Here is a 22,984-nt window from a genome sequence, read left to right on the forward strand (position 1 = left end):
GTCAGGATGCATTTTGTCCGGATTTGGTGCGTAACTGTAAGAACATTGCCACCGAGTCGTCGGACCGTCAATCATCGCCCGCACCAGGAGAGTACGCCGAGATCGTCGATCTGAGTCGAAGTCTCGTCACGAAAGCGTGTATCCATTCTGGTGCATCTACCTCGACCACTGGTACCGGTGCGCTAGATCTTCACGTTGAAACGAACCACATCCCAGCTGGCCAATCGGTGCTAATAGCTACCTCTGATCAAAGTGCCTGCACGGTGCGCGGTGCTACTATGGGTCAAAACTTGAGTATTCGTAGACCAAAGATTTCACTGACATGGGTATTAAGAGAACAGTCTCGGGAAGGTGCATCTTCCGGATGTGGACAGACTCACCATAACGAGCCACAGCACCCCCAACAAGGATCTATCGTTGTATTACCAAGCACTCGGAAGCCTTCATCAACCGGAACGGCACTGACAGCGGCGGAAAAGGTTGCGCAGAACATCTCTGGGTCTGCTGGAGTTCAGCCGGTGCTAGCAAGCAATAGAGCAAGCAATGGAAATGGTGACGAAAGCATCATCGTAGGGCAACCTAATGGGGCAGCCCTCAGCGGCCACAGTCACCATCACCATCACGTGATCGTGCGTAAGAAATTACGAACCCGCAGCAAAGAGCAAATGTTTAGCGAGAAATACGTCAGCGATAACAACCTTTCCGAATACCACAGCGAAAAACTGCGTAGTGTTGCTTCGTTCGCCAACGACTATGTAGCAGCCCCTTCGGTCAGTGGTGCATCCACCAACATTTACCGTAAGAGCAACCGGAAGAACAGCGATCGGTTGAAGAAGAAGGACCGCTTCTCGTTGTACTCGAACGGTAGCACGGGTGATGCTGGTGTGGCGCATCACAACAATAATAACCAGCATGTGGTTAACCTCAACAAAGACGCACTGCACGGTGAGGGACATGCGAAGGATAAGTTGGCCGATGCACTAAAGAATACGCATTCTGAACCGTCGCTTTATACAACGGTATCGGAACCTTCCGCTTCGACCAAACAGCGTCAGCATCGGCATCATCACCGACGTCGCCGGGAACGCTATCGATCGCAGCGATTCGGTTATGAAATAAACAATGTGGATGAGTTCCTGTCTAAATGTTCCCTTTCTTCGCCCGGAAATATACCGGTAGTGCTTTCATCTGCGGCCACGTTGTACCAGACACGGCCGGGCAGCTATCAGATTGAAATACCGCTCCCGTTGGGAATGGTGGTGAACGCAGTCTTCAAGAACCAAAACTGGCTATATGTCCAGACGCCGCATGCCGAAGAGGGCTACGTGGCGTACGATACCTGCTTACCGCTCGGTATATTGCCTTCAAACCAAAGGTGGGGGGTTGGTTTCTAACGTAGATGTATGTTTTGCATTTGCTCAATTTTTTTATATGACTATATTCTTTCGTCACCAACTTTCGCAGAGCCACGTCCAGCTCGAAGCCCACACCTTGCTGGGAATCGAATAAAGATGTGTTTCCCAAACTATGCGGTAATCTCACCGACAGTGAGAAAGAGATTCAGCAGCTACGAGGTGGTACCCGATCAGAAGGACGCCGCACACCTCGGCTGAAGCGAAGCAGTGCCAACAGTCGCAGCGCGGCTTCAATTACGACTTGCAACAGCGAGCGAGACCTCGACTCGCTGTTTCTCAGAACGGTTGCTTCCAACTTGCCAAAGGTGGCCGACGGTCAGGCACAGTACGCACAGCTTAAGCTAACGACGAAGGTATTACACTCGGTAGCGCCGTCGATGAAGTCGGAAAAAACGCTTGCGATCGAGCAGCTCGAGAAAATGATCTGCTCAGGAAGTGGAGATTACGTGCATTTGCTGAAACAACAGCAACAGCAGCTGCTGCACAAACAGTGCCAGTATCTGCAGCAGATCCGTCAGCAACAGATCGCCAGAGACCTGGACCTGGGCGCGGTAACAGTACCGACGCGTGAACGGAAACATGGCCCAGCTTGTAGCCGGGGCTCCCAGATCGTCAGTGGGAGTAATCATCTACGTATTGCGCTCGGTGGTTCCGGTTCAAACCTTGCGCCGAATGGTGCGCCGGTTACAGTTTGCTCATCGGCGTCCGCTGTGCGGCAAACTCTACTCGCCATCACCGATAATTACTGTTCGGAAGCCCTAAATGTCCAAAAGGGCGATGTCGTGACGCTACTCGCCTGCAAGGAGTATCAAGAAAAGGGCTTGAAAAATTACAAACAGTGGTTTTTCGTGCGCACTCGAGACGGTCACGAAGGCTACATTCCGGCAGAAGCAGCTGGTCATGGGTTTCTCTAAGTGCGTGTTGTCGCTGATAACGGCCTAAACGGAGGCATAAATATTCTGGGGTTTGTGTATCATGTAGTTGTGTTTTATATAGTGTAAGCGTTACTGTTTATCCAAATGATATTTAAAATAAAATTGACATTAGAAAGCTATACGACTATTTTGCTGTTAATTGCCAAAGCATGGCTGATCCAACAACAAGAAAGTGTCAAAAACTCTGCTCCCTGATTAGATGACTCGTGGCGTTGCTATGACGTCACCTTTGTTAAACAAGAATTTCGTGCAAGAGTTCCACTACATTTTAGTACTGTCCGACCAAATGCCACTCGATACCAACGGTGGGTAATTGCTTACGTTGCATGCAAAGTCAACAGGAAACATGGGTGTGCGGACTTCTATCTTTCCCAGGAGCTATCGGGGAATTTCGTCGAGAGTTTCTACACGGGAAGTGATTTACATCGTCCGCTGATTTACCTGGTGCCCTGGGGCCGCGGTGTCTGCGGAACATTACAGAGAGGAGCTGCTGGTGGCTGGCAGCTTCACTCCACTCACGCCGCATAACCTGGCGGGCGAGATACTGCGGAGCCCGGAGAGCTGGCAGTATGCTGGTAAGTATGTAGTATAAGTATAGCTTTTATATTTACATATTGGTCACTACGAAACTATGATATTAATAAAGGGTGATGACTTGCCAGTAAGGACCCTGTTGGGGGGATGTTCCAGGATGTTAATAAAAAAATAAAAATAAAAATAGAACAGGTGGTCCCATCATGTCATCCCTCTGGTGTATGGTGTATAGTTCACAGTGGAATCCCATTGCCCAGGCGTGCATTAAAAAAAATAAATAAATAAAGTTGTGTTAATAAGTTAAAAAAGTTGATTTTGACATCTTCGAGTTAAGATTGTGACAAAACGACGATACGCAAAGTATAAGAAATACATTATGCATTCAGTCCGATACAGAAAATGCATTTACGTAAAGCCCACGTCATGGCAACCGTTAACAGGAATATATAACGGTCAGCTGTATATAACTGCCGGGCTGTTACTATGGTATGATGGGTATTGTTTGGATGATCGTGAACCTTCTAAACAAATGACACGCAGTTCACCAGTCGTTTTTGAACAGCGAAGAAGCTGAAACCATTTTGAAGCGAGTGCTATGACCGAGCCTGTGCGTCGAGAGTTGCGCATACTTCATCCCCCCCTAGAACCAATCGTTCGAGATGGTAAAATGTAAATGTAAACGAGCCTTAGTGGTAAGCGATGGATTTAATATTTCTTTACTTTTCCCTTAAAATAGTCGAGAACAAATCGAATTGGAGAGTAAGGGTCGTCGCGAATATCGAAAAAAATGGGGCTACATCACGCAACCGGAAACAACCGAATTTTACGATTTGAAGCATAATAACCAGAAACTGCGGGATATGCAGTTGGCCCGCAATCGGAATGTTAATCTCCGCGAGTACGACGGACACGGAGAATCGTTTTTCGTTTCGCGTCAGATGTTCAAGACGCTGCTCGATACGTGTCGCTGTGGCCGGAAACGTACCAACACCCACGCTCTGAAGTGTTTGCAAAAACCGAAAAACACCTACGAAAAGACCGACGACGAGGACGAGGACGAGGAAGTTGTGAAGCACTCGGGCGCTGATAGCAAACGTTGCAGAAAAGGAGTACCGTCTCGGGAAAAAACAGTAGTCAGCAGCTACATACCGAAAGTGCCAACATTGAGTTCAGGTATTTAGTGAATTCTTAATTCTGAGATGGTTATGTGGAAGGAGGTACAAATTGGAATTTCCAGTGATGCCTTTTCGTTCGTTTTCGTAGACAGAGTATTTCGGATGTGGTTACTTCCCCGCCCATAAAATCAAACCAACCTCGCCCGTTAAAACAAACCGTTACAGAGAGCATCAGAGATTAACATTGTCTCTGGTGCAGGAAAAGACCGCTCAGCGGTTGTTCCCGAAGAAGAAACACGAGGGGCCTGTAAATGTTTTCTATTTGTACAAGTCGCATTGAAATTCTTAAAACATCATACACAAGTTAACAACGTATTAACAATGGGCATACTTACATAGAAATTGAAACTCTATATTAACAGGAATGTATGGTTGGCCGCAGAATCGTTTTGTAGCTATGGAGAGGACTACATATTACGTTTCGCCGCGATACACGATGCCTGGTCATCCCATCGTCGACAGCCAGCCGTATAATAATATCATTCTTGGATGAGCTTTTTCACAGTATTCTTTTATGAACACTAACATTTAAAAATATAACTACACTCACTCCGTTCTTCTAAGATAAAAGAAGATACAGATAAGATTTTTAATAAAAAGCATGAAGATACGATTCCCAATCTGTAATCCTCGTAAGTGCAACAGTTTGGTTTAGACATAAAAGTAAACAATTTTTTTTACTAAAACCGATTACAACTGATGTATTGTAGTACGACTGATGAAATAAAGGCACTTAATGAAGGTCAAGTCGCGTGTTTGGATGACATAAGGTTAATTTGTTTATTCCTTCAATAATTTCCTTCGGAAATACTTTTATCCGAGTTTTTCGAGATAATGACAATCACCGGCTTGCAGCATCCAAAACAAGAATTTCTTAGAACTCCTTTCTATCCCTGCACCAGATGCGTCATGCCATCGGTGATAACTTTCAGTGTCTTCATGTCTCCATTAATGGTATCTATTAGGAACGCCACTGCCTTTTGCTGCATTGTCAAGAAAGACTGCATTTCGTGCGAAGCTTCCTTGTCGAGCGTGTACTCATTGGTAAAGTTAGCGTGAGCCCATTGGTTACGTTGCATTCGCATTTGCGAAAGCAGTTCGCTCAGACGGCCGCGGAACTGGGTTGGTGTCGAGACGAGCGCGTGCATATTTTCCAGCTTTGAACGGATTGCTTCTTCTTCCGGTGATAAAGATAGTCCCAATTTCCTAGTGCTTTCCTGTTTCACGATGATCCGTAGAATACGATGGCTAAGTTCGGTGAAATTGCGCCGATGTTCGGCAACTTTGGCCGTTGTGTTTATGTGCCGCTGTTTCAAATCCCCGATTTCCTTCTCAACTTTAGCCAAATAAGCTGCATGAATTTCTGTTTCCGTTTCTTGACACTTGATGCGCCATTTGAGCTGTGATGAAAAATGTTACATTATTTCAACCTTCTACACCAACTCACAACTCACAACACAAATCAAAACATACATCCTGAAAACCAATCATCGGTACCGGGATAAACCGCTTCGGGTCGGGATTGTCGATCTTCGCTTGTTCCCACATGCGCGGATCGATGCCTTTGGGCGGATTGTCTAGATACTCTTTCAACTGATCATCTTCGGGCAGTACCAGCGGAACAACAGATTCGATACCAAGTGATGATAATTGTTGTTTCGGCATCGGTTGGTTAAGGTAAGCGGCTACCTCCGTTGCGAGAACACGTTTGGTTTCGTTCGAAATTGTCGACTTCTCTTCAATGTACATGACCAACTGCACCTTGGCATCGCTAATTGGCTTCATGCTGTCCACCGTGATCATGACGTTCGGTTTGTTGCCGAAAATCTGATTCATGCTCACAATGAACTGTTGCTGTTGCTCTCTGTGTGGAAAATTGAACCAAAAGGAAGTTTATCTACCGTGACGGTTATTTCCCTCGCCATTTTACATACTTCATCAGAGCCGCCGTTTTGTTAATTGTCAGCCCTACGAGCCCAAACTTGTTCTCCTTCCCTGGTAGCTTGCTGTAGCTCATCGTCTTGAACCGGCACAGAAAATTTGATGGCGTAATCTCAACCGGGGCAACCTGTTGCGAGTAGAACGATTTGCCCGTCCCAAGCATTGCCTGTAGGTAGTTCCACTTCGCCAGGACTGTGTCGCGTTCATCAGCAAAAATGGACACATTGAAAACGGATTCGATGAACGCTTGCTCAGGCGAGAGAGCTTGAAACTGTTGTAGTTGCTGTTGCTGCTGTTGCTGACCGAATGAAGGTTGACCAAAGGTTAAACCTCCTGTTGGCTGTCCAAAGGTCGTTTGACCACCGCCGAAGGTAGTTCCAGAACCGAATCCACCGAAAGCGGCCGTACCGGTGGGCTGCGTAGTGCCAAGGCCACCGAAGAATGAAGGGGCCGAAGAAGTAGCAATAGAAGTACTACCGAACGGTTGTACCGCAGTGGAACCGAAACTTCCAAATGCCGGAGCACTGGTACTGGTTGCAGTAGTGGCCCCGAAACTACCGAAAGCGGGCGCTCCGGTCGTCGAAGTTGTCGAAGTTCCGAATCCACCGAAGGCAGGAGTGGCCATCGGTCCCGCATTCGTTCCAAACCCGAAAGTAGACGCTGTGCTTGCTGTTGTTCCGGTCGCAGCGGTATTACCAAAACCTAGCGATCCGAAGCCAGTTCCCGTTGTTGCCACTCCGGCGGCGGGTGCTCCGAACGCTGAAGTGGTAGTAGCACCGAAAGCAGAAACGCCTGTTGTCGCACCAAAAGTCGGAACGGCACCAGTGTTGCCCGCACCGAACGCCGGTGTTGATGCTTGGGCACCAAACGAGAAACTTCCGAACGCATTAGCTGAGAAAGAGAGAAACAAAATTGTAGATGGTGATGGACAACACGTGCAGACACACTGCACGATCGGGGTGGTCATGCGTCCCTGGCATGTGCTTCCGACGCGCTTTGCGCTTTGCACAAATACTGTGCGGGAAGGTTTTTGAAGTTTTATTACAGTTCACTTGAGTTTCAATTGCACGAGAACATGTATCTTATTGTTACGTTGTACGGGTTCGTGTCCACTGGCACAATATCGGCCAATCAATAGTTTTATGTGAATTGGAGCTAACGCGAGTATTAATTTGCTGTGAAAACTTTTTGCGAACATTAAATAATCGTCTTAATTTTCGAAGTTCATCCATTGTAGCGGTCGTAATAAGTAACTACTCGCTACTGGATGCATAAAAGTACGCTAATTAGCATGTCTGGAACAATACAACCCGATTCGGGGTGAAGTGAAGTCGTAAACCTAAAACTTATGTCTTTGAAAAAAACTTTCCGTACAATCTTTTTCGGGACTTTATTGTATTAACGAATGTTTAAAAAAATCATAAAAAGCATAGCCACGGGAATTCGCAACACTCCCATTGTTGGTCAATCGACTGCATGGTGAACTATCGACGGACGCTAATTGGATTGTAACTATCTGTATCATGTGTAACATGCCTACGGTATTTTGAACATACATGCTCAAGGAAAACACTGGGTCACGCCTTCAAAGCGGGCAGCGTGCTCTGTTCTCGCAGTGGTAAGCAGATTTGTCATTTCCAGTCGGTGATAGTGTTAGCTAGCGGAAACAATTCATTGTAGGTTTGCTGCTCCCTAATAAGTTTCACTTGCTCACAGCTCTTTGTCGAAATCTTAAGAGCAAGTTTAGATTTTCGATACAAGGTGTAATTTTCATTCCTAAGCATTACTTCAATTCACATCGGTACAAACTCAAAACAGTTGCATTTCAGAAGCTTTACTATTTTGCTGTGCGAACAGTGAAGCTAACCGCATTTGGTGCCATATCGTTGAATGTATCATGTACATCAAATCCGGACATCGTTTCCTCAGTGACAAAGGACAGATTATATTCCCAGGACCTCCAACCAGATCGCCAGCAATATATTACCAAACTAGCACTACAGGCTCTTTCACGACTACGACCAGCACCACTATGGCGACTGAATCGGTCGTTACTGATGAAAATGGCAACTACATTGGTACGAAGAATGGAATAGATCCCCTGTTAGCTTACTTTCGATCGTTCAACTTATTTTGTTATTTTGTATTGTATTGCAGTGTCCGATATGTGGCAGAGTAAATCCAGTTCCGGTTCGGATATGCTCTCGGATAAGATTCAAATGTTCTATATCTACATCACTGTAACAATTACTTCCGTGTTTATCATTGTTGTGCTGGCTATCTTTGGATACATGTGCTATAAAAGGTACAATAGCGAACGAAGGTTTAGTATTAAAAAAACAATCTATAATCGATTATCTCTTTCTGTAGGAAGGGATTCCAGAGCATCGACAATCCGGACACGTCGGTAGAGACCACTCGGCGTAGAAGTAGTGCACATAGAACGACGCGCCGGTATTCGCGCCATGGTTCTAAGGAACGCGAAGCAACATCAGCGACAACAGCAACCGCGAGCGTTGAAGACCATCCTGGCCAAACATTGTTACGTTGAGCGGTTATTGAACGGTTGTTTGTGGTGTGTCATATTCTTTGCTACCAGTAATCATTACAATAGCTTTTGGTGTATTTTATGCAGAATAGAACTACGATGTCCGAGCTACAGAATATTTTTTTCGATCTAATAAAAGTGTAGCCGTGACATAGCATTGTTACTTGCAGGTTTTTATCCGTTCGGAAGGAAACACTTACGCTTAGCTGGTGTGCTCGTCGATCCGAGGGTGGAAGTGTTGCCAAAGTTAAACGACATGGTTCCTTAATGAAATGCAGGGATATAACCAATAAATTGAAGTTTAGTCAGCGTGTTGGAAAAACATTCACACTAAGCGTATAATTTGATTACAGAAAAAAGTTTGACTACCGCCTTTTTCGATCGTGTGCTGTTTACGTTCTTTGCTTGCAATTGCGGAATGTCAATTGTATTTCAGCTGACATGAACCCGGTGAAACTTCTATGCAGTATCACGCGTCCAGAGAAGTAACACGAGAATACGTATATCCGTTATTTTCGTTACATTAAAAATATGCCTTGACTTTTTTGTGAAGATGTTTACCATAACATTTATTTTTAAGATACGTAAAAAATATGTAATATCCACACGCAACGAAACTCACTACACATTTTTCATACAATTGTTAATTTGTGTTGCTCGACCGTTCTTCTAAGCACCTTGATATTTGTTTGCCTAGTGGTCGATGATACCTCGAAAGGTGAGCTGTCAAAAAGAGCACGCTCTGTCTCTGTCGTTCGTTTTTTGTCCCTTCACTTAGATTGACATTTCACTTTCGACGTTCGTCGATTGGTGGTGCGCGAGTTTAGCGATCGAACGAAGTAAAATATTCTCTTCTGACAGCCAGGATAAAACGCTATAGTTGCCGTATTACGTGATAACATAACATTTCTTTGAGAAAAAGAACCGGGCACTGCTTGCAACGGTGTGCTGTGGCGATTTGGTGCTAAATCTCGAGCATGCGAACTCTGCGCTCTCCCGGAAGTTCAGAAGGTTTACGAAGCGGAGTCGCTGATTTGTAGTTCTCGTCACGAAACCAGAGCAGCCAAGATCGTCAGGTAACGTTGGAATTTGCAACTCCTTTTACGCCCGAAGGAGTGTTCGTTATTTTTTTATTGTAGGGAGTGTATAGAAATTCATTCTCACCGCCTCCATTGGTCGTCTGGAAGTCGGACTGAGGAAAACGTCAAAGAGACCATCGTAAAAAACATGTCGTCCCCCGAAGAGGATTGGAAGGGAAATAATGTCCACGAGACAACGATTACTCAAGACCAGTGGAGGCACAAGTCAATGTTAACAATCGGTATGATAGGCCTCTTCCAATCTTGGCGTCCCCGTAACGTGTCATCGTCTCTCCCCGCGGGATGTGATGGTTTTTTACGTTACAATTTTCTTATCGTTAGTATCTAACGAACGTATGTGAAGTCGTCATTTAGCCACGGTAATTAATGTACAGTGTCATTTTTGTACATAAAGTGTTTAATTAAAAGTGAACGGCCGGTTGGAAAATAGTGATGCCTTATTCTTGCCCTGCGTAGAGAGTGTCGCAAGCACGTTCAAGTTGCGACATTCGGCGTCGCTATCGTCAAACAGCCAAACAGCGATCTACTGGCGCAGTCGATTATGCAAAGGCTGTAATAAGAGAATGTTGGCGATTGCTGTTTCTAGCGGCAGAGAAAATGTTTCACATGCTTCACTCTTGCGGTCGCTGTCTTACTTATGTTTGCATGCCAACGAAGCAACTGCCGTGCTATGGGCAGTGAGTATGCGTTTATTTTTAATGATCCACTACCGTTCAGTGGATCGATTGTGCGTTTAGCACTCGTTTTCAACCAGCCCACCAAGGAAAACTGGCTGAATTTTGTGCTTCAAAACAACCTGAGTTCCACCGCAGTGGGAACAGCTGTCAAAAATTGCGCAACATCGTAGACCAACAACAAATTCTGGTGTGCAGTGTGCACTTTCGTTGCATCACATGTAAAAAAACTAAGACAAATTGAAATTGATCCCCGAGTGAATTCCCATTGCCCATTCCGATTACGATTATTGTGAACTGCTGGTAGATGGAACGCAGAATGTAATTAACCACAACCCAACTCAACACTCAACATTGACCTTTTACCGCATGTCGCCGGAGCGTTGTTGAAATGTACAAAAAAAAGTCGTACTCATACCATACTAAAACACATCCTACACTGAGTAAAGCATTCCTCGTGATACGCTGAAACGAAGACGATTCAAACTGTCGTATCAACGGTGATTACGCAAAGTTAGGCGAATGACTAAGCGGTCAGCAATAACTACAATTTCACTTCGTGCCGGAGCCAATTGGTTTCGTTTGCTTGTGGAATCGTAGATACGGCCCCCAAACAAACACCATAGAATCCCCTGCCATATTAATTTTTTTTACAAAAGTAAACAAAACGAGAGAACAAACGATGGCAATTGATATCAGTGATCGTAGCAGCCTGTTTGGTTTTGACAACATTCATTTGTCCATTTTGCTGGTGACCCTAACCTTTATTTAATTCGTGATCAAATTTGTTAAATTTCACTTCAAGGGACGCGTTTTACTAGATAGATCGTCCTGATGTTTCAGTGTTTGAACTGTTCAACTTAGTGACTCGAAACAGTTCGCCGTGGTGATGGGTAATCGATAGAATTAAATAAAAACAAAATGTACTGTTGAATGCAAAATTTATGCACTGCTGTTTTCGCTGATGGCGCTACACAGTAATCAATATTGCTATCAAACATTGTCTTTTCAATGCCAATGAAAGTAGTTCCGGGGGAGAACGAATGCTTAGCAAAGTGTAAGCAAAGTGCATGCTTGCCTGCTGGCCTGCTGACCCTGAGCTCGTTTTTGTGTAGCTGGCTTACCAAAGGCTAACTCAGAGCCTCCTTTCTTGGCACCGGGGCCCAGAGCAGAGCTTCGACAAGTAAGAAAGACTGCTGCATTTGATTTTTGAAATCTGAACAAAATTCTAATCGCCAAAGAAATTATTGAACTGATCGCTGTATCTTCGCAAGTCCATTGTATCTGTTTTGTCCGCACTGTTTTGAGTCCATTTTATGACTTTATTCGGATTGGTAAGTTGAGTTTTTGAGGTAACCAAAGAGCGGATTTGAAACAAGTTCTTTTGCAGTGGAAGAAAAAAATATGGAAGAATAGGGAGGAAAAATTAGCAAACCGGTTCTCGATTACGGTTCCAGAAAGAATATACATTGTATTAAATGAAGAGGAAGTCATTAATTATGTGTCATTGCTTCTTACGTTGGCTAATATTAAATTTAGTTGATCTAGTTGATTAACAATAAAACAGGTTTTTCAATTTTTTTAATCTCTTGCTAGAGTTTACATAAATTTTGTTAGTGTCTCATGATATATATTTTTCTCTCTATATATATATATGTAGGCTTTTTTATAGAGATATTTTTTTTACCATACAATGACTAAAACTAGTCATAAATATTTCAGTTGTTATCTTTCGTACTTCACCAGCAGCTTCAACTACTCGACTGCGTCTTCGGAAGAGCAATCTTTACCAATGCAACACGTAATGTGCTCGGTATCTTACCACGCAAACTTTTGCAAACTGATTTATGGTGTCATTATTTGAGTAGATGTTATCACCTTTCGACAAAAAATAGGTCTGCTTTGGAGTATCAAGTACATATTCAGGTTCGTTCATGTCTTCAAATAATATGTACTAGTAAGTCTTTTTCAATTTGTGAATTACAATAAGTTTTTAGCAATCGTAAACATCGAAACATTATTAACTGTCCTAATATGTGCCGAGTTGTTTTCATTTACATAGCGGTTTTCAACAGCACATGTGAAAGTGCTGATTTGTTTCAATCAGCACTTCAATAGAGCGATACTTTTATTAAATAATGTATTGCATTTTGATGCAATTATTGTCCGTTGTTTATAAAATTCCATTTTATCAGTCATACCTATGATGTTCCAGGCACATTGTTATTGGAACCTATCTCGGAAGAAGTTGTGTAGTAATGAAAAACTTGGTAACAGTTTTGCTCTCGTACTTTACTTTCATTTGTATTTTTCTTTTTAGTACTTTGGCTGGTGGTAGTAACTTGTACTGGATAGTGAAGCTTAAATAATTTGTCGTATTATTTTCACTACAATCACTGAATGGCCGATTTATTGCTGCTGAATAAGGACGTTCCTAAGCATCAAAATCACAGCATCATTGAAGATTGGCAGGTGGGAAAAAATTACCTATAAAAGGCATACAGCACGGTGCCAGGGTGGTGAGTTGTAACCTTTTATATATCTTGATTTTATTTAAAGTCGATTACGTGGCTTGTTCACGCACCTGTAACGTCATAATATTGTGCGTGGCGAATTATAAGTTTGACTATTCGTTCGACAGATAACGTTATCGTTTCGTAGCGTTCGCATTTCCATCATTTTTTCGATAGTCACGGTGCGTGCGATAGCTGCTGCAGTGGTAGTAATGTTATTGTATAATTACTGTAAACCATTAGTATCAGTGGATCATACGTAAAAAATGTGCGAAAGGCGATGCCTGCACATAAATTTAATTCATTCTACAATTACTGTGTTGGGTACGTAAACGAATTAAACAATTGGTATCTTTGAAATATTTTCTATCGCTGACTTTTTCATTTATATTTGTACTATTGATCTTTTTCATTGTTTTTTTTATTTGTCTTAGCTTGACTTTGCCTCGCGTCGAATCAATAGTGGTTACCTTTCTGGTCTGTAGTATACGTAAACAAAATGGCTAACGATTTTGGTTCTAGAATCCGGTACGAAGTTTTATTGATTTTTGCGGGTTCCGTTGAGGTCATTGGTGTGCGTGTTTTGGTTTTTTTTGACACGACCTTAGATTAGTGGTACTTTTGGCCTTTTTTAACGCATCAGTAACTCAGTAAGGGATACTGGTTAAAGTTACAGTAAAGATACATTTTGGCATGCGTCGAAATTCATACTTCATATTTCGAATGACTTGTTGAATGAATTGAAAGTTAGTATAATTTTTTTGAAATTTGAAATTTTCAACAAATACAATAATGCGAAACGAGGTATTTAAAATAGTTACATCGGCTGAAGCCGCTAGAGCTAGCATAGGATTCTTACCCATAGAAAACCGTAAGTTGCAAAGATGCATACATAAATCATTATGGTTTTTTGTTTTTATTTAAATTCGTAGTCAGCGAAGTGTAAAGTTTGTCTGGTAACCAAACTATGATTATTACTTGAGCTACATGTTCTGTTGACCACGGAGAGTCCGCTACGATCGTAGTTTTGGAATCAAATATTCACCAATAGCGAAGAGTTTTATTTTGTAGATTTTATTCCATTTACGTTTAGTGTATGTTATAGGTTGAGTGTAATGTATGTAATGCTGGATTTGTATTTGTCCAATACGCCCAGGATGTTGTTACAAAACTCGACCAAAACCTCGACGGGATTGCCAGCTTTAACGAATTTTCTTAGCATGTGCCCCACCGGTCGAGGTTGACTTAGAGAGGTCTCAGGGAACTTTCAGTCACTGTTGTTGCGCTGGTCGTTTGACGTGGCACCAAATGGAAATCAGGGCATATTTTTGGATTTTCTTTATTATTATCGAAAAAAAAGATTTACTTTCTTACTAATCATTTTTGGCATTGACTGTACACACATAACATTATAGGAACAAGTTTATATAATTTTAGCTTCCTGATACTCACCAACAACGGCTACCCTATTGTTGAGAGCAGCTATCAAAATTGCATTAATCATTAGTGAGTATGGCTCGTTAACCTGCTGGTGCCTGTACGATCGACGTTGTTACTTAAACGTCGTAGTTAATGAGATCAAGTTGAGTACGTTTCAATACACCATACTGTCGCTTGCGGCGTTTAAATAGTTAATTTGTGTAAAGCGTGTAAGTTATGATGGCACTCATACCTCACAGTTTTGCTCTATAACGCCACTGAAAAAGAATATCGAATCCGTGCAAAAGATCACTAGTGACCAATATTTCTCACATATAAGGCCATCCTTGCCCTGGCATGTACGCGATCTTGCGTCGTCGGTCTACGTGCCTAGACCATCGCAACCGCAGTCACACCAAGGGTACACGTTTTGTAAAACACGTGTATGGGGAATAATTTTTTTCATTCATCACCATCACATAACAGAATAACAGAACACGTCCAAAAGGAAGCCGATATTTGTACAGTAACAAAATGCAACACCATAAATTGGAATTTAGCCTCCCAATGTTAATTCGTTTCATTATGGTTAAGGTCACCACTTGTTAGGCCATGGTCATTTTGTGATTTAAAAAAAATTATCTTCGTGACTGACGATTTGTTTAAAAAAATAGCTGAAATCAGCTGGTTTAAGTATTACGGTTACCACGATGGTAACTGAAGATGAGAGTGCATCTTGCATTTGCATCTTAAAATGTGTAAATGTATCATTTGCATAATACGTGATGTATTTTACCTTCACTTTTCGTTCTTTCGGTTCTTCTTAATTCAAATGTAAATAACTCTTAGCAATTGCCTCTTTATTCAATGTTGAAGCTTTAAAGGAACGTGGCTAACATGGCTCCTGCACTAAGCCCTGGATAACTGACAAACACCGTTGTGTCAATTTCGTGTTGGCGATGAATTGTGCGTGCAGTTTCTCACCATCCTGATCGATTCACGGGCAAATAGATATGCTTTTGCGTGACTACGCGAGGATTGAGATAGCAATCAACAAATTGACAACAATTTTATGGCTTTTTTATGGCTTTTAAATGTTATACTGAAGCATTGCCTTAAAGGAAAGTCAGAAAACGCCTTTAACCATAAACCATTCAAAAACCTGTTAAGAAAATGTCATAATAACTGAATAGGTTACCAGTTTCTCGGTGTTAGTGGAATATATGTTTTATTCTACTAGTTTGGTATTTTGACACCCCTAACCCGCCAAGGTCGTTAGCAACGGTGAGTCGTTCCGGTTTTATACACTATTGTGTTGCCCTCATTATCCATTGAACACGGGGAAGGAAGCTTCATCTGGAATAGAGGCTTATCAGTTAAAAAAATGGCAAAGCAACCACAAGGATTGTGCGTCTGTATGAGCGTCGCCGGCGTTTCGTTCTCCAATAATAGCTGTGTGTGGTGCCGTGTGCTCAGTAATATGTCTGAGTGAAGCAGATAACTAGCATACAGTTGCTAGCAATTCACAAGTTGATCACCGGTAGGCACCGCAATCGCCACAGTTCCTCTTCCGAATCCATCGAAGGTACATCTTAATATCATTCGTTGCGACCAGTCGAGGGAGAATAATTACGCCGATTAAACGTTCTCAAGGAAAATAACATTGTTGAATATGTTAATTGTTATCGAAGCTCGTCTTGTGCATTAAGAACAAAAAATAGAATTGTGAACACTGTTGGTGTACCGTTTAGTGTAAGCATTTTATTGACATTATTTACAATTGTTTTATTATTTGCTTTTCTTGACTCGATAACTAAGAGCTTATCGCGCAAAAGGCGCTACAAACATAATATGCGGTTTACTTGCGTGCGATAAAAAAATTTGTTTCTTTTGTCGATACAGTCATCAGTTTGATAAAAGAAACACATCCAAAAGTTAGGCTGAAAAATTGTGTGTTGCGAGGCGATTGTTAAAAGTGTGCTCCGTGCTTAACATCGCAAGAGCTATATTCCACCGAATTGGGAAATGCAAATGAACGCAGCCGTATGCACTGCCGTTTCTGTTTCGTGGCACTATGAGGGATGCAACGTAATTATCAATTGCAATTAAATTATCACTTGACCTCGGTGGGTCAGGTTCGGTTGAGAAGAGGATTTGGTCTTTGGTTTTGGGTTTGTGCAATGGAGGGGCAATAACTTTCGCGTGCGAAATGGAAACCGCATTTGGCAATCAGCTGCTTCTTATCTTGCAGGATGGTGCGCGAAGTTGATGGTCGAGAAGAAGTGCACGTTCGAAATGACAATCGTGTTGAATGTAGAAAAAGATAGCGACTACTGGAAGGAAAGTGAATAATCTGTTGAAAGCAGAGACCAATGACCGAAGTATCGTTAACGGTCCCACTAGTCGCAAACGCTGTTTTCGCGAAAAGGGGTTTCTTCACTCATCACGCATCATGAATGCTAATTTTTCTACATTTAATGGAAATGTTTATTTTTTATCTATACAACACTTCAAGACGATTGATGAAGTAGAATCATCTACTTTCGAATCGAGCTAATAATTTTTATGTTCGACGTAGCTAATCATCTTTATGTCTTTGCTTATGTGTCAATTTCTTTTTTTGATTTTTTAGGTAGCGTGGAGCTCTGCTTGACGAAGGAGAAATGTTGTAGAATTCCGAAAGAGGTTTGAGTTCTTGCTGCCGTATGATCAACACGCCTTTCGGAGTATCGAGTGAGTTTGGAACTTAGCATCCGGAGAGAGAGTGGCAGAGTGAATAGTGAACAGCGTTTTTCGTGGGCAGGCCAATCACGTATCCTTTGTCGTCTGCAACCACTTATCAATCACACACATCACACGATTTTCGTGGCACGGCGTATGTCATGAATTCGGACGAATATGAGCAGCTACCGACGACGAGCGTGACGGCCATCATGACGGCCGGTGCGATTGCCGGTATAATGGAGCATTGTGTCATGTATCCGCTCGACTCGGTCAAGACGCGCATGCAATCGCTCACACACATGAGGGCACATGACACGATCATGTCAACACTGCGTGACATGGTGCGGACTGAGGGCCCGCTACGACCGTTCCGTGGTGTGATGGCGGTCGTGGCCGGTGCGGGTCCGGCACACGCACTTTACTTTGGAGCGTACGAATGTTCGAAGGAGCTGATCGCCACCGTGTCCGATCGCGATCACGTCAACTATATGCTTTCGGCGGCTGCAGCAACTCTCGTGCACGATGCTGTCTCAAATCCGGCAGACGTGGTAAAGCAACGGCTACAGATGTACAATTCGCCGTACAGGTCAATCTTGCACTGCGCCAGTCATGTGTACAGGACGGAAGGCTTCCGTGCATTCTATCGCTCCTATTCGACGCAGCTCGTTATGAACATACCCTACTCGGCGATTCAGTTCCCGACCTATGAATTCTTCCAGAAATTGCTCAATAAAGACAATAAATACAACCCCCCGGTGCATATGGTCGCGGGCGGAGTGGCTGGAGCGGCTGCTTCCGCCCTTACCACACCACTCGACGTATGCAAGACGTTGCTGAACACACAGGAGGACGGTGCGGGAAAGACGCGCGGGTTGTTTGAGGCTGCCAAGAAAATCTACGCCACGGCAGGACCGATGGGTTTCTTCAAAGGCATGCAGGCACGCGTGCTCTATCAGATGCCAGCCACCGCCATTTGTTGGTCGACTTACGAGTTTTTCAAGTATATGCTATCACGGACCAAGAAGCAACCGTCCGGTTGTGGCGTGACAGCAGCAGGAACGACCCGAGCGTTAGCCACGGAACCGCTACTTTCAGAGGATGCGTCAAGCAAGGGAGCCACGATCACTGACCTGCGGTATATGATGATTCCGGCAGCTGCGTCTGTGAGTGCAGAAGCCTCGTCTGGAGGCTGCAGTGGCATTGGGAGTGCCAGTTTATTGATTCGCTCCGAGCGGGAAGGTAGCGGTAACTTGTCGTCTGTCGACACTAAACCAGCAGGAAGTGGTGTTAGCAGTGGTGGATTGATTCCGCGAGGTGGTCCAGAACTGCCGGCCCTATCAGGAGCTGGCATTTACGGTGCGATGAGCTACAATACGATGCACTCGAACGATACGAATCACCTTACCGATGTACGGCGAACGAACTAAGTTGCGTGGTGTGGGCAGCTGTTGAGGGAAAGGTGCAGGTCTGATAGGATCCGCTGAGCGTTCCACCGCGGATGTCATCGACATTACTAAGTTTATAATACTGTTGGTTTAGCGTTTTAGACAACAATGCAGACGTGTGACAGAAGGCGCAGTTCATCAGAGAGAAAATCAGAGCTTTGGGGACGCGCCATATGTAAAAACTTTGGTGAAATTTCAAGCAAAGGGATCTGTTCGTGGCCGCAGTCAGTACGCATCTATGCACCATTTGCTGAGTACAGAGTTTTGTTAAGTTTATATTTTCTCCGCCACCAGCCCCGCCGTTAATGACTACTGCACAGCGGAGAAAACAGTCGCGAAGGAGCACGAGAGAGTACTAGGGAGAGATGGTGGATGTCGGTTCGAAGAACAACATACACAAAGATTCAGAATTTGGAAAGACTCCCAAAAGGTATCTGCTGTGTGGAACGAGGTGTGTTGCTGTGCCATTTGTGTTGTGTGTTTCGCCATGTGGTGGTGCGTAGTGCCGATGCCAACTTATCTGTGGCCATTGGTAGCGTTTAGAGCGGTTTTGGAAGATTTCCTCATTCTCAGTGATTCTCTTTAATAAAACGGACCGATGTCTAGAAGACATGGTCTGTGGTCGTGCATGGCACGTGAATTGTATGGAGTACACTAAGCCAACGCATCGATGGCCCCATCTGATAGGGCAGTAGAAATAGGATTTCCAAATTTATGGCAAGCATTGAAATGAGTATGAGTGTCCTGAGTTACTGTTGCACGTCATTAGATGCCTGTACAGAATATTTTAAACAGCAATTTTGAACATTTTCATTTCATATTTCACAGCACCAACATGATTGGGATGATGTCGAAAGGTTTCAGTTTCAAGTTAGCGTTTTTGTCTGCATTCCGAAAAGCAGCGTGGCAAATAAATCTTGTCAAAAATATAGTATTACCTTATACTTATTTGTTATTAATTTCCTGTTGCTCGTATTTTTGGTCCGTTGTCAGGACAACATGATTGGCTCGTATACCATATTTTGTCAAGAACGTCCTTTCATGAATGCTTTGTTTTTGCCCGGCTAAGTCAATTATTCGACTAAGTAGAAAATAGGCCGACCTCTTGTTCATTCAATGCTTTGTGCTCGGCGCACACCAACCGGTTATATTGTCCGTTGATACATTGGGCTCGTGTCAATTAACCACACACAGGTCCTCAGCTCAGCTCTCAAGTACGACAGTGGCATGTCTTAAAAATATGTAAAAGTCCAATAAGCATGAATCGAATGTTGAAAGTAAGAAATTTATTTATCCTTCATGCACTCGTTTTTTATTTTTGGAAAGTTTGTGCAAGAAAAAACAGGAAGTATCAAGTTGGTTCAGCATCACTCGAAAGACAAAAAATCTACCGGCAATAGCAGAACACACACACACCCGTGCTCCCACAGCAAATACGTGCTAGAACCCGACTTGGACGAAAAAAATAAATTCAATTTCACCTGTATATTCGCGATGAAACAGTTGAGTAACATAAACATATGTCTACATTGAGTTTTATTTTGGGAAATATGATAAATCTTCACATGTGTATTATTTTTATTCCATAATCTTACGATATAAAGGTAAAAATCCTGTCAAATGTGATGGAAGCGTAGAAAATGAAAAAGGTTAAACATATAATATTGTTTCAGTATAATTGTTGACCATTCATTAATGCTTCGAATTATAACTCACAGGAAAATAGTTTTGCCCTCTCGCTTCAACATGGATGAATGAAGATGGAAATCGGTTACTTTTTTGGCTTTGTGTGTTTTGGCATGTTCGAAAAATAACCAAACATACTTTAGATACTTTACATACTTTATTAAGTATGTAAATTAATTAATTCCTTATTTAGTCTAGGGATAGTTAAGATTGCAGTTATGTACGTTCACATCCTTCCACCAGTTTTCGGGGTAATGGTACTTTTGCAGTTCGATTCCACCCATAGGCACGGTGTACAATGAATTGCCGAGTGGCCGACTCGGCAATGAGCCCTGCAGCAGGTTAACGGGGAAACAGTCTAATGATGGTGTCCAATCACATTGTGGAGGCAGGATTCGTCGTTTCCATCCGATGCGCTTGTACATTCCTTGCTGAAGAAAAAGAATAATCGCATACATCAACTATCGCTGTTTTCGTATGCGCGTGCCATTGAAACTTTGTATGATCCTACCGTGTCATCGAGTTGAAACACAATCAGCTCGACAAAAGGAGGAACACTGTAATGGCGCGAAGTAGGCTCATTTGCAAAAATCCTATAAATGCCGTCGGAGTGCAGGTAGTGTATTCGCAGCTCGTTTGAGTGGAAATTGCGCATGAAACGAGCTTCCTCGTGTCGCAACAGCTCGTCGTTTAAAACACAGAACTCGGCTTTCTCTCGCCACGGTAGCATCCTTGCCATGCGTATCTGACCCCAGAGTGTACCGTAGCAGAGAAAGTGCGTGAGGCCGTGCTGCACCAGTAATCGGTGTACCCTGAAAATAGTTAAGCCGCTACGAAGCAATCATTACACTATTAGAGTCACGAGGGATCGCTTTGACAGACCTTTCAAATAGTCGTTCTAGTTCGTGGCGGTACAGTTCGGTCTTGTTGCAGGTGTGTTGGAAGGGATGACCGACTGATTTCTGGCCAAGCATTAGCTGCCACCAATGGATGATTGTGTAGCTGATGATCACAACACACAACACTACGACCAACCGGTAGAGTGAGAAGCGAACCATGATTATACACCACCGGACCACGTACGCCTAGGCTCAGGCTAGATTCGTCGTGTTGATGCAATGTTTTATGACCATGTGTTTGCTTATCACAGTCGTTTTATTATCCATGGCTCCTGACCTTTCCAGAACACTGCATTCCCAAACATTGACAGTTCCCAGCTGACTGAATATAAATAGTAGGCACCGTCGAAGCGAAGAAAACATAAAAACAGACATGCGCAGTTACTTCACTTATTTGTTGCATGTTAACTCATTTTCTATCAAATCGAGATCGAATATTTTGCTGTAAGTTGATTTGCTACAATTATTCTTTTTTATTTCAAACTTTAAATAACTTTGGTCCTACGTACTAGAAAAAAATCACCTATTCACCTACGCTTATTGTAGTCAATGGAAAGATCGGAATTGTTTGTACAAAAGATGCTCAAAGCTTACATTTGTCGAATTCGCCAAGTAGAACATTCGATCAAGTATTTGGCGTATCTTGATTTCTTCTTCTCGAAACCCAAACGAAGAATGGCGCGACAGAAAGGTAGTAATACGCGATTACCATAATTACTGTTGCATCCTGTGTGTTTGGATTAAGTTTCTTTCAGTTGGTTTTTGTTCGCGTCGCTGCTTCAATATAGAAAGAAGGTTTGATTTATTTAAATTTGTTTATTTTTTCTTTTCTCATTTAAAGTTATGACGAAACGATACATATGTCACTTGTGTTCCTGCTTTTTACTTGGGTTTTATCTTTCTTTTGTCCACTGCTCCATGTCTCCCTATGTCTGTAGAAGTGTTTTGTTTTGTATATTATATTTACTCTCATTGGTTTGTTTGTTTTCTACAACTCTCATTTCAATTTTTAAAACGTCCTAACGCAATGCAAAACAATATTACGAAAAAACGATTTACTTAGTCTAAATCAAGTATTCAACAATAAATATGTTTAGTTTGTTTGGTTTTTGCATGTTTCCGTTTTATCTCCGTTTTCGATCACGTGCTGCTAGTGTTTAGTGTTTAATTATTATGTACGAACAATCTTGCCTTTTTGAGTCTTGTGTTCCATGGCAATATCAGAACAGTTCCTTATTCGTCAGTGCTTTTTCTGTTTCGCCTTGTCTGTTGTTATGTCGCTGTATGAAAACATATCTTTCGTAACCATGGACTACCCGTTTTGATAGTTCAAGTGCTGTATTGCGTGCAAGTTACAGTCGTTTCTTTGCCAGCCTGCATTCCAGTTGGAAAATATTCGCCTATATTCTGCGAGCATTGTTCGACGGCAGTTCTCACGTTCTATTTTGCGACATTCACTTGGTTCGGTTTGCGTTATTTGTTGCTCGCGAACATTGCTATCCGTGAACATCAAAAGAAATTTGGTTGCTCTTCCTTGGCTTCAGTTTCTGTGTTTTGCGAGTTTTATTTGAATATTGAACTAATGGCATTCGATGGCCGTGGCCATTGGTTGATAAAAGTGTATAACCATCTAACGGTAGGCAGACCGATGGAAAAATACCAGCTAAAGGCCTAATCTGCTCTGGTTTGCTTTGCGTTACGAGTATGTTACGTACGAAGCTTTAGTAAGAGTTTGGTAATAAAAACTGGAATATGTATGCATCATTTGTTCTGTATCATGCTGAATATTATGGTTACATTTTGTTTCGAAAAAACGGGCTACTTTCACCAACTATCGCTGTATAGCTTGAGCTTTAACGTTGTTGCTTTCTTTTCTGTTGTCGCTTTACATTGTGTTCTGTCGTTTTAACGCTTAATTTGCCTCGTACTTGATGTACAATATATCGGAAATTGAGCGTGCATTTTAGTATCGGTGC

At 42.8% G+C, this 22,984-nt stretch overlaps 6 protein-coding genes across 15 annotated transcripts in view; 4 read left to right on the top strand and 2 right to left on the bottom strand.

The window, feature by feature from the left end:
• The window catches only part of LOC131215457 (uncharacterized), a 29,342-nt gene extending 27,013 nt beyond the window's left edge, over positions 1-2,329 (top strand). The window contains exons 4-5 of the mRNA XM_058209847.1: positions 1-1,375; positions 1,465-2,329. Coding sequence (XP_058065830.1) covers positions 1-1,375; positions 1,465-2,329 — 2,240 coding nt within the window. The remainder of the gene's footprint in view (positions 1,376-1,464) is intronic.
• Positions 2,330-3,479: 1,150 nt separating this feature from the next.
• Positions 3,480-4,552, top strand: LOC131205307 (uncharacterized). Its single transcript, XM_058197353.1, has 3 exons — positions 3,480-3,553; positions 3,621-4,057; positions 4,422-4,552. Exons 1-3 carry the CDS (start codon positions 3,480-3,482, stop codon positions 4,550-4,552), a joined length of 642 nt encoding a protein of 213 aa, XP_058053336.1.
• A 271-nt stretch (positions 4,553-4,823) lies between these two features.
• Positions 4,824-8,948, bottom strand: LOC131215536 (probable nucleoporin Nup54). 2 transcript variants are annotated; one of them, XM_058209935.1, is made up of 5 exons: positions 8,918-8,948; positions 8,749-8,811; positions 5,994-6,891; positions 5,533-5,923; positions 4,824-5,459 (listed from the first exon to the last, which is right to left on the bottom strand). In XM_058209935.1, the coding sequence occupies exons 2-5, from the start codon at positions 8,804-8,806 to the stop codon at positions 4,947-4,949; spliced, it is 1,860 nt and encodes a 619-aa protein (XP_058065918.1). In that variant the 5' UTR covers positions 8,807-8,811; positions 8,918-8,948; the 3' UTR covers positions 4,824-4,946. The 2 variants fall into 2 exon arrangements, with proteins under 2 accessions (XP_058065918.1, XP_058065911.1); XM_058209928.1 differs by having other exon boundaries at positions 8,749-8,931.
• Positions 7,643-8,863, top strand: LOC131215552 (uncharacterized). The gene is made up of 4 exons (XM_058209947.1): positions 7,643-7,761; positions 7,830-8,078; positions 8,158-8,305; positions 8,371-8,863. The coding sequence occupies exons 2-4, from the start codon at positions 7,898-7,900 to the stop codon at positions 8,549-8,551; spliced, it is 510 nt and encodes a 169-aa protein (XP_058065930.1). The 5' UTR covers positions 7,643-7,761; positions 7,830-7,897; the 3' UTR covers positions 8,552-8,863.
• A 409-nt stretch (positions 8,949-9,357) lies between the features above and the next one.
• Positions 9,358-19,967, top strand: LOC131205683 (mitoferrin). Of its 8 annotated transcripts, none has more exons than XR_009156755.1 (3): positions 9,358-9,624; positions 16,887-18,651; positions 18,718-19,967. XR_009156755.1 is itself a non-coding variant. In XM_058197886.1 (3 exons), exon 3 carries the CDS (start codon positions 17,137-17,139, stop codon positions 18,403-18,405), a length of 1,269 nt encoding a protein of 422 aa, XP_058053869.1. In that variant the 5' UTR covers positions 9,358-9,624; positions 9,688-9,869; positions 16,887-17,136; the 3' UTR covers positions 18,406-19,967. The 8 variants fall into 8 exon arrangements, 7 of the variants coding, with proteins under 7 accessions (XP_058053869.1, XP_058053866.1, XP_058053867.1 ...); XM_058197886.1 differs by adding an exon at positions 9,688-9,869 and having other exon boundaries at positions 16,887-19,967; XM_058197883.1 differs by adding an exon at positions 12,643-12,841 and having other exon boundaries at positions 16,887-19,967.
• Positions 19,959-21,285, bottom strand: LOC131206500 (uncharacterized). 2 transcript variants are annotated; one of them, XM_058199086.1, is made up of 3 exons: positions 20,992-21,285; positions 20,621-20,921; positions 19,959-20,540 (listed from the first exon to the last, which is right to left on the bottom strand). In XM_058199086.1, the coding sequence occupies exons 1-3, from the start codon at positions 21,165-21,167 to the stop codon at positions 20,304-20,306; spliced, it is 714 nt and encodes a 237-aa protein (XP_058055069.1). In that variant the 5' UTR covers positions 21,168-21,285; the 3' UTR covers positions 19,959-20,303. The 2 variants fall into 2 exon arrangements, with proteins under 2 accessions (XP_058055069.1, XP_058055061.1); XM_058199078.1 differs by having other exon boundaries at positions 20,621-20,939.
• Between the last annotated feature and the right edge of the window lie 1,699 nt (positions 21,286-22,984).

The sequence above is a fragment of the Anopheles bellator genome, chromosome 1 (genome assembly GCF_943735745.2).
Source record: "Anopheles bellator chromosome 1, idAnoBellAS_SP24_06.2, whole genome shotgun sequence".
NCBI classification, from domain to species: Eukaryota; Metazoa; Arthropoda; class Insecta; order Diptera; family Culicidae; genus Anopheles; species Anopheles bellator.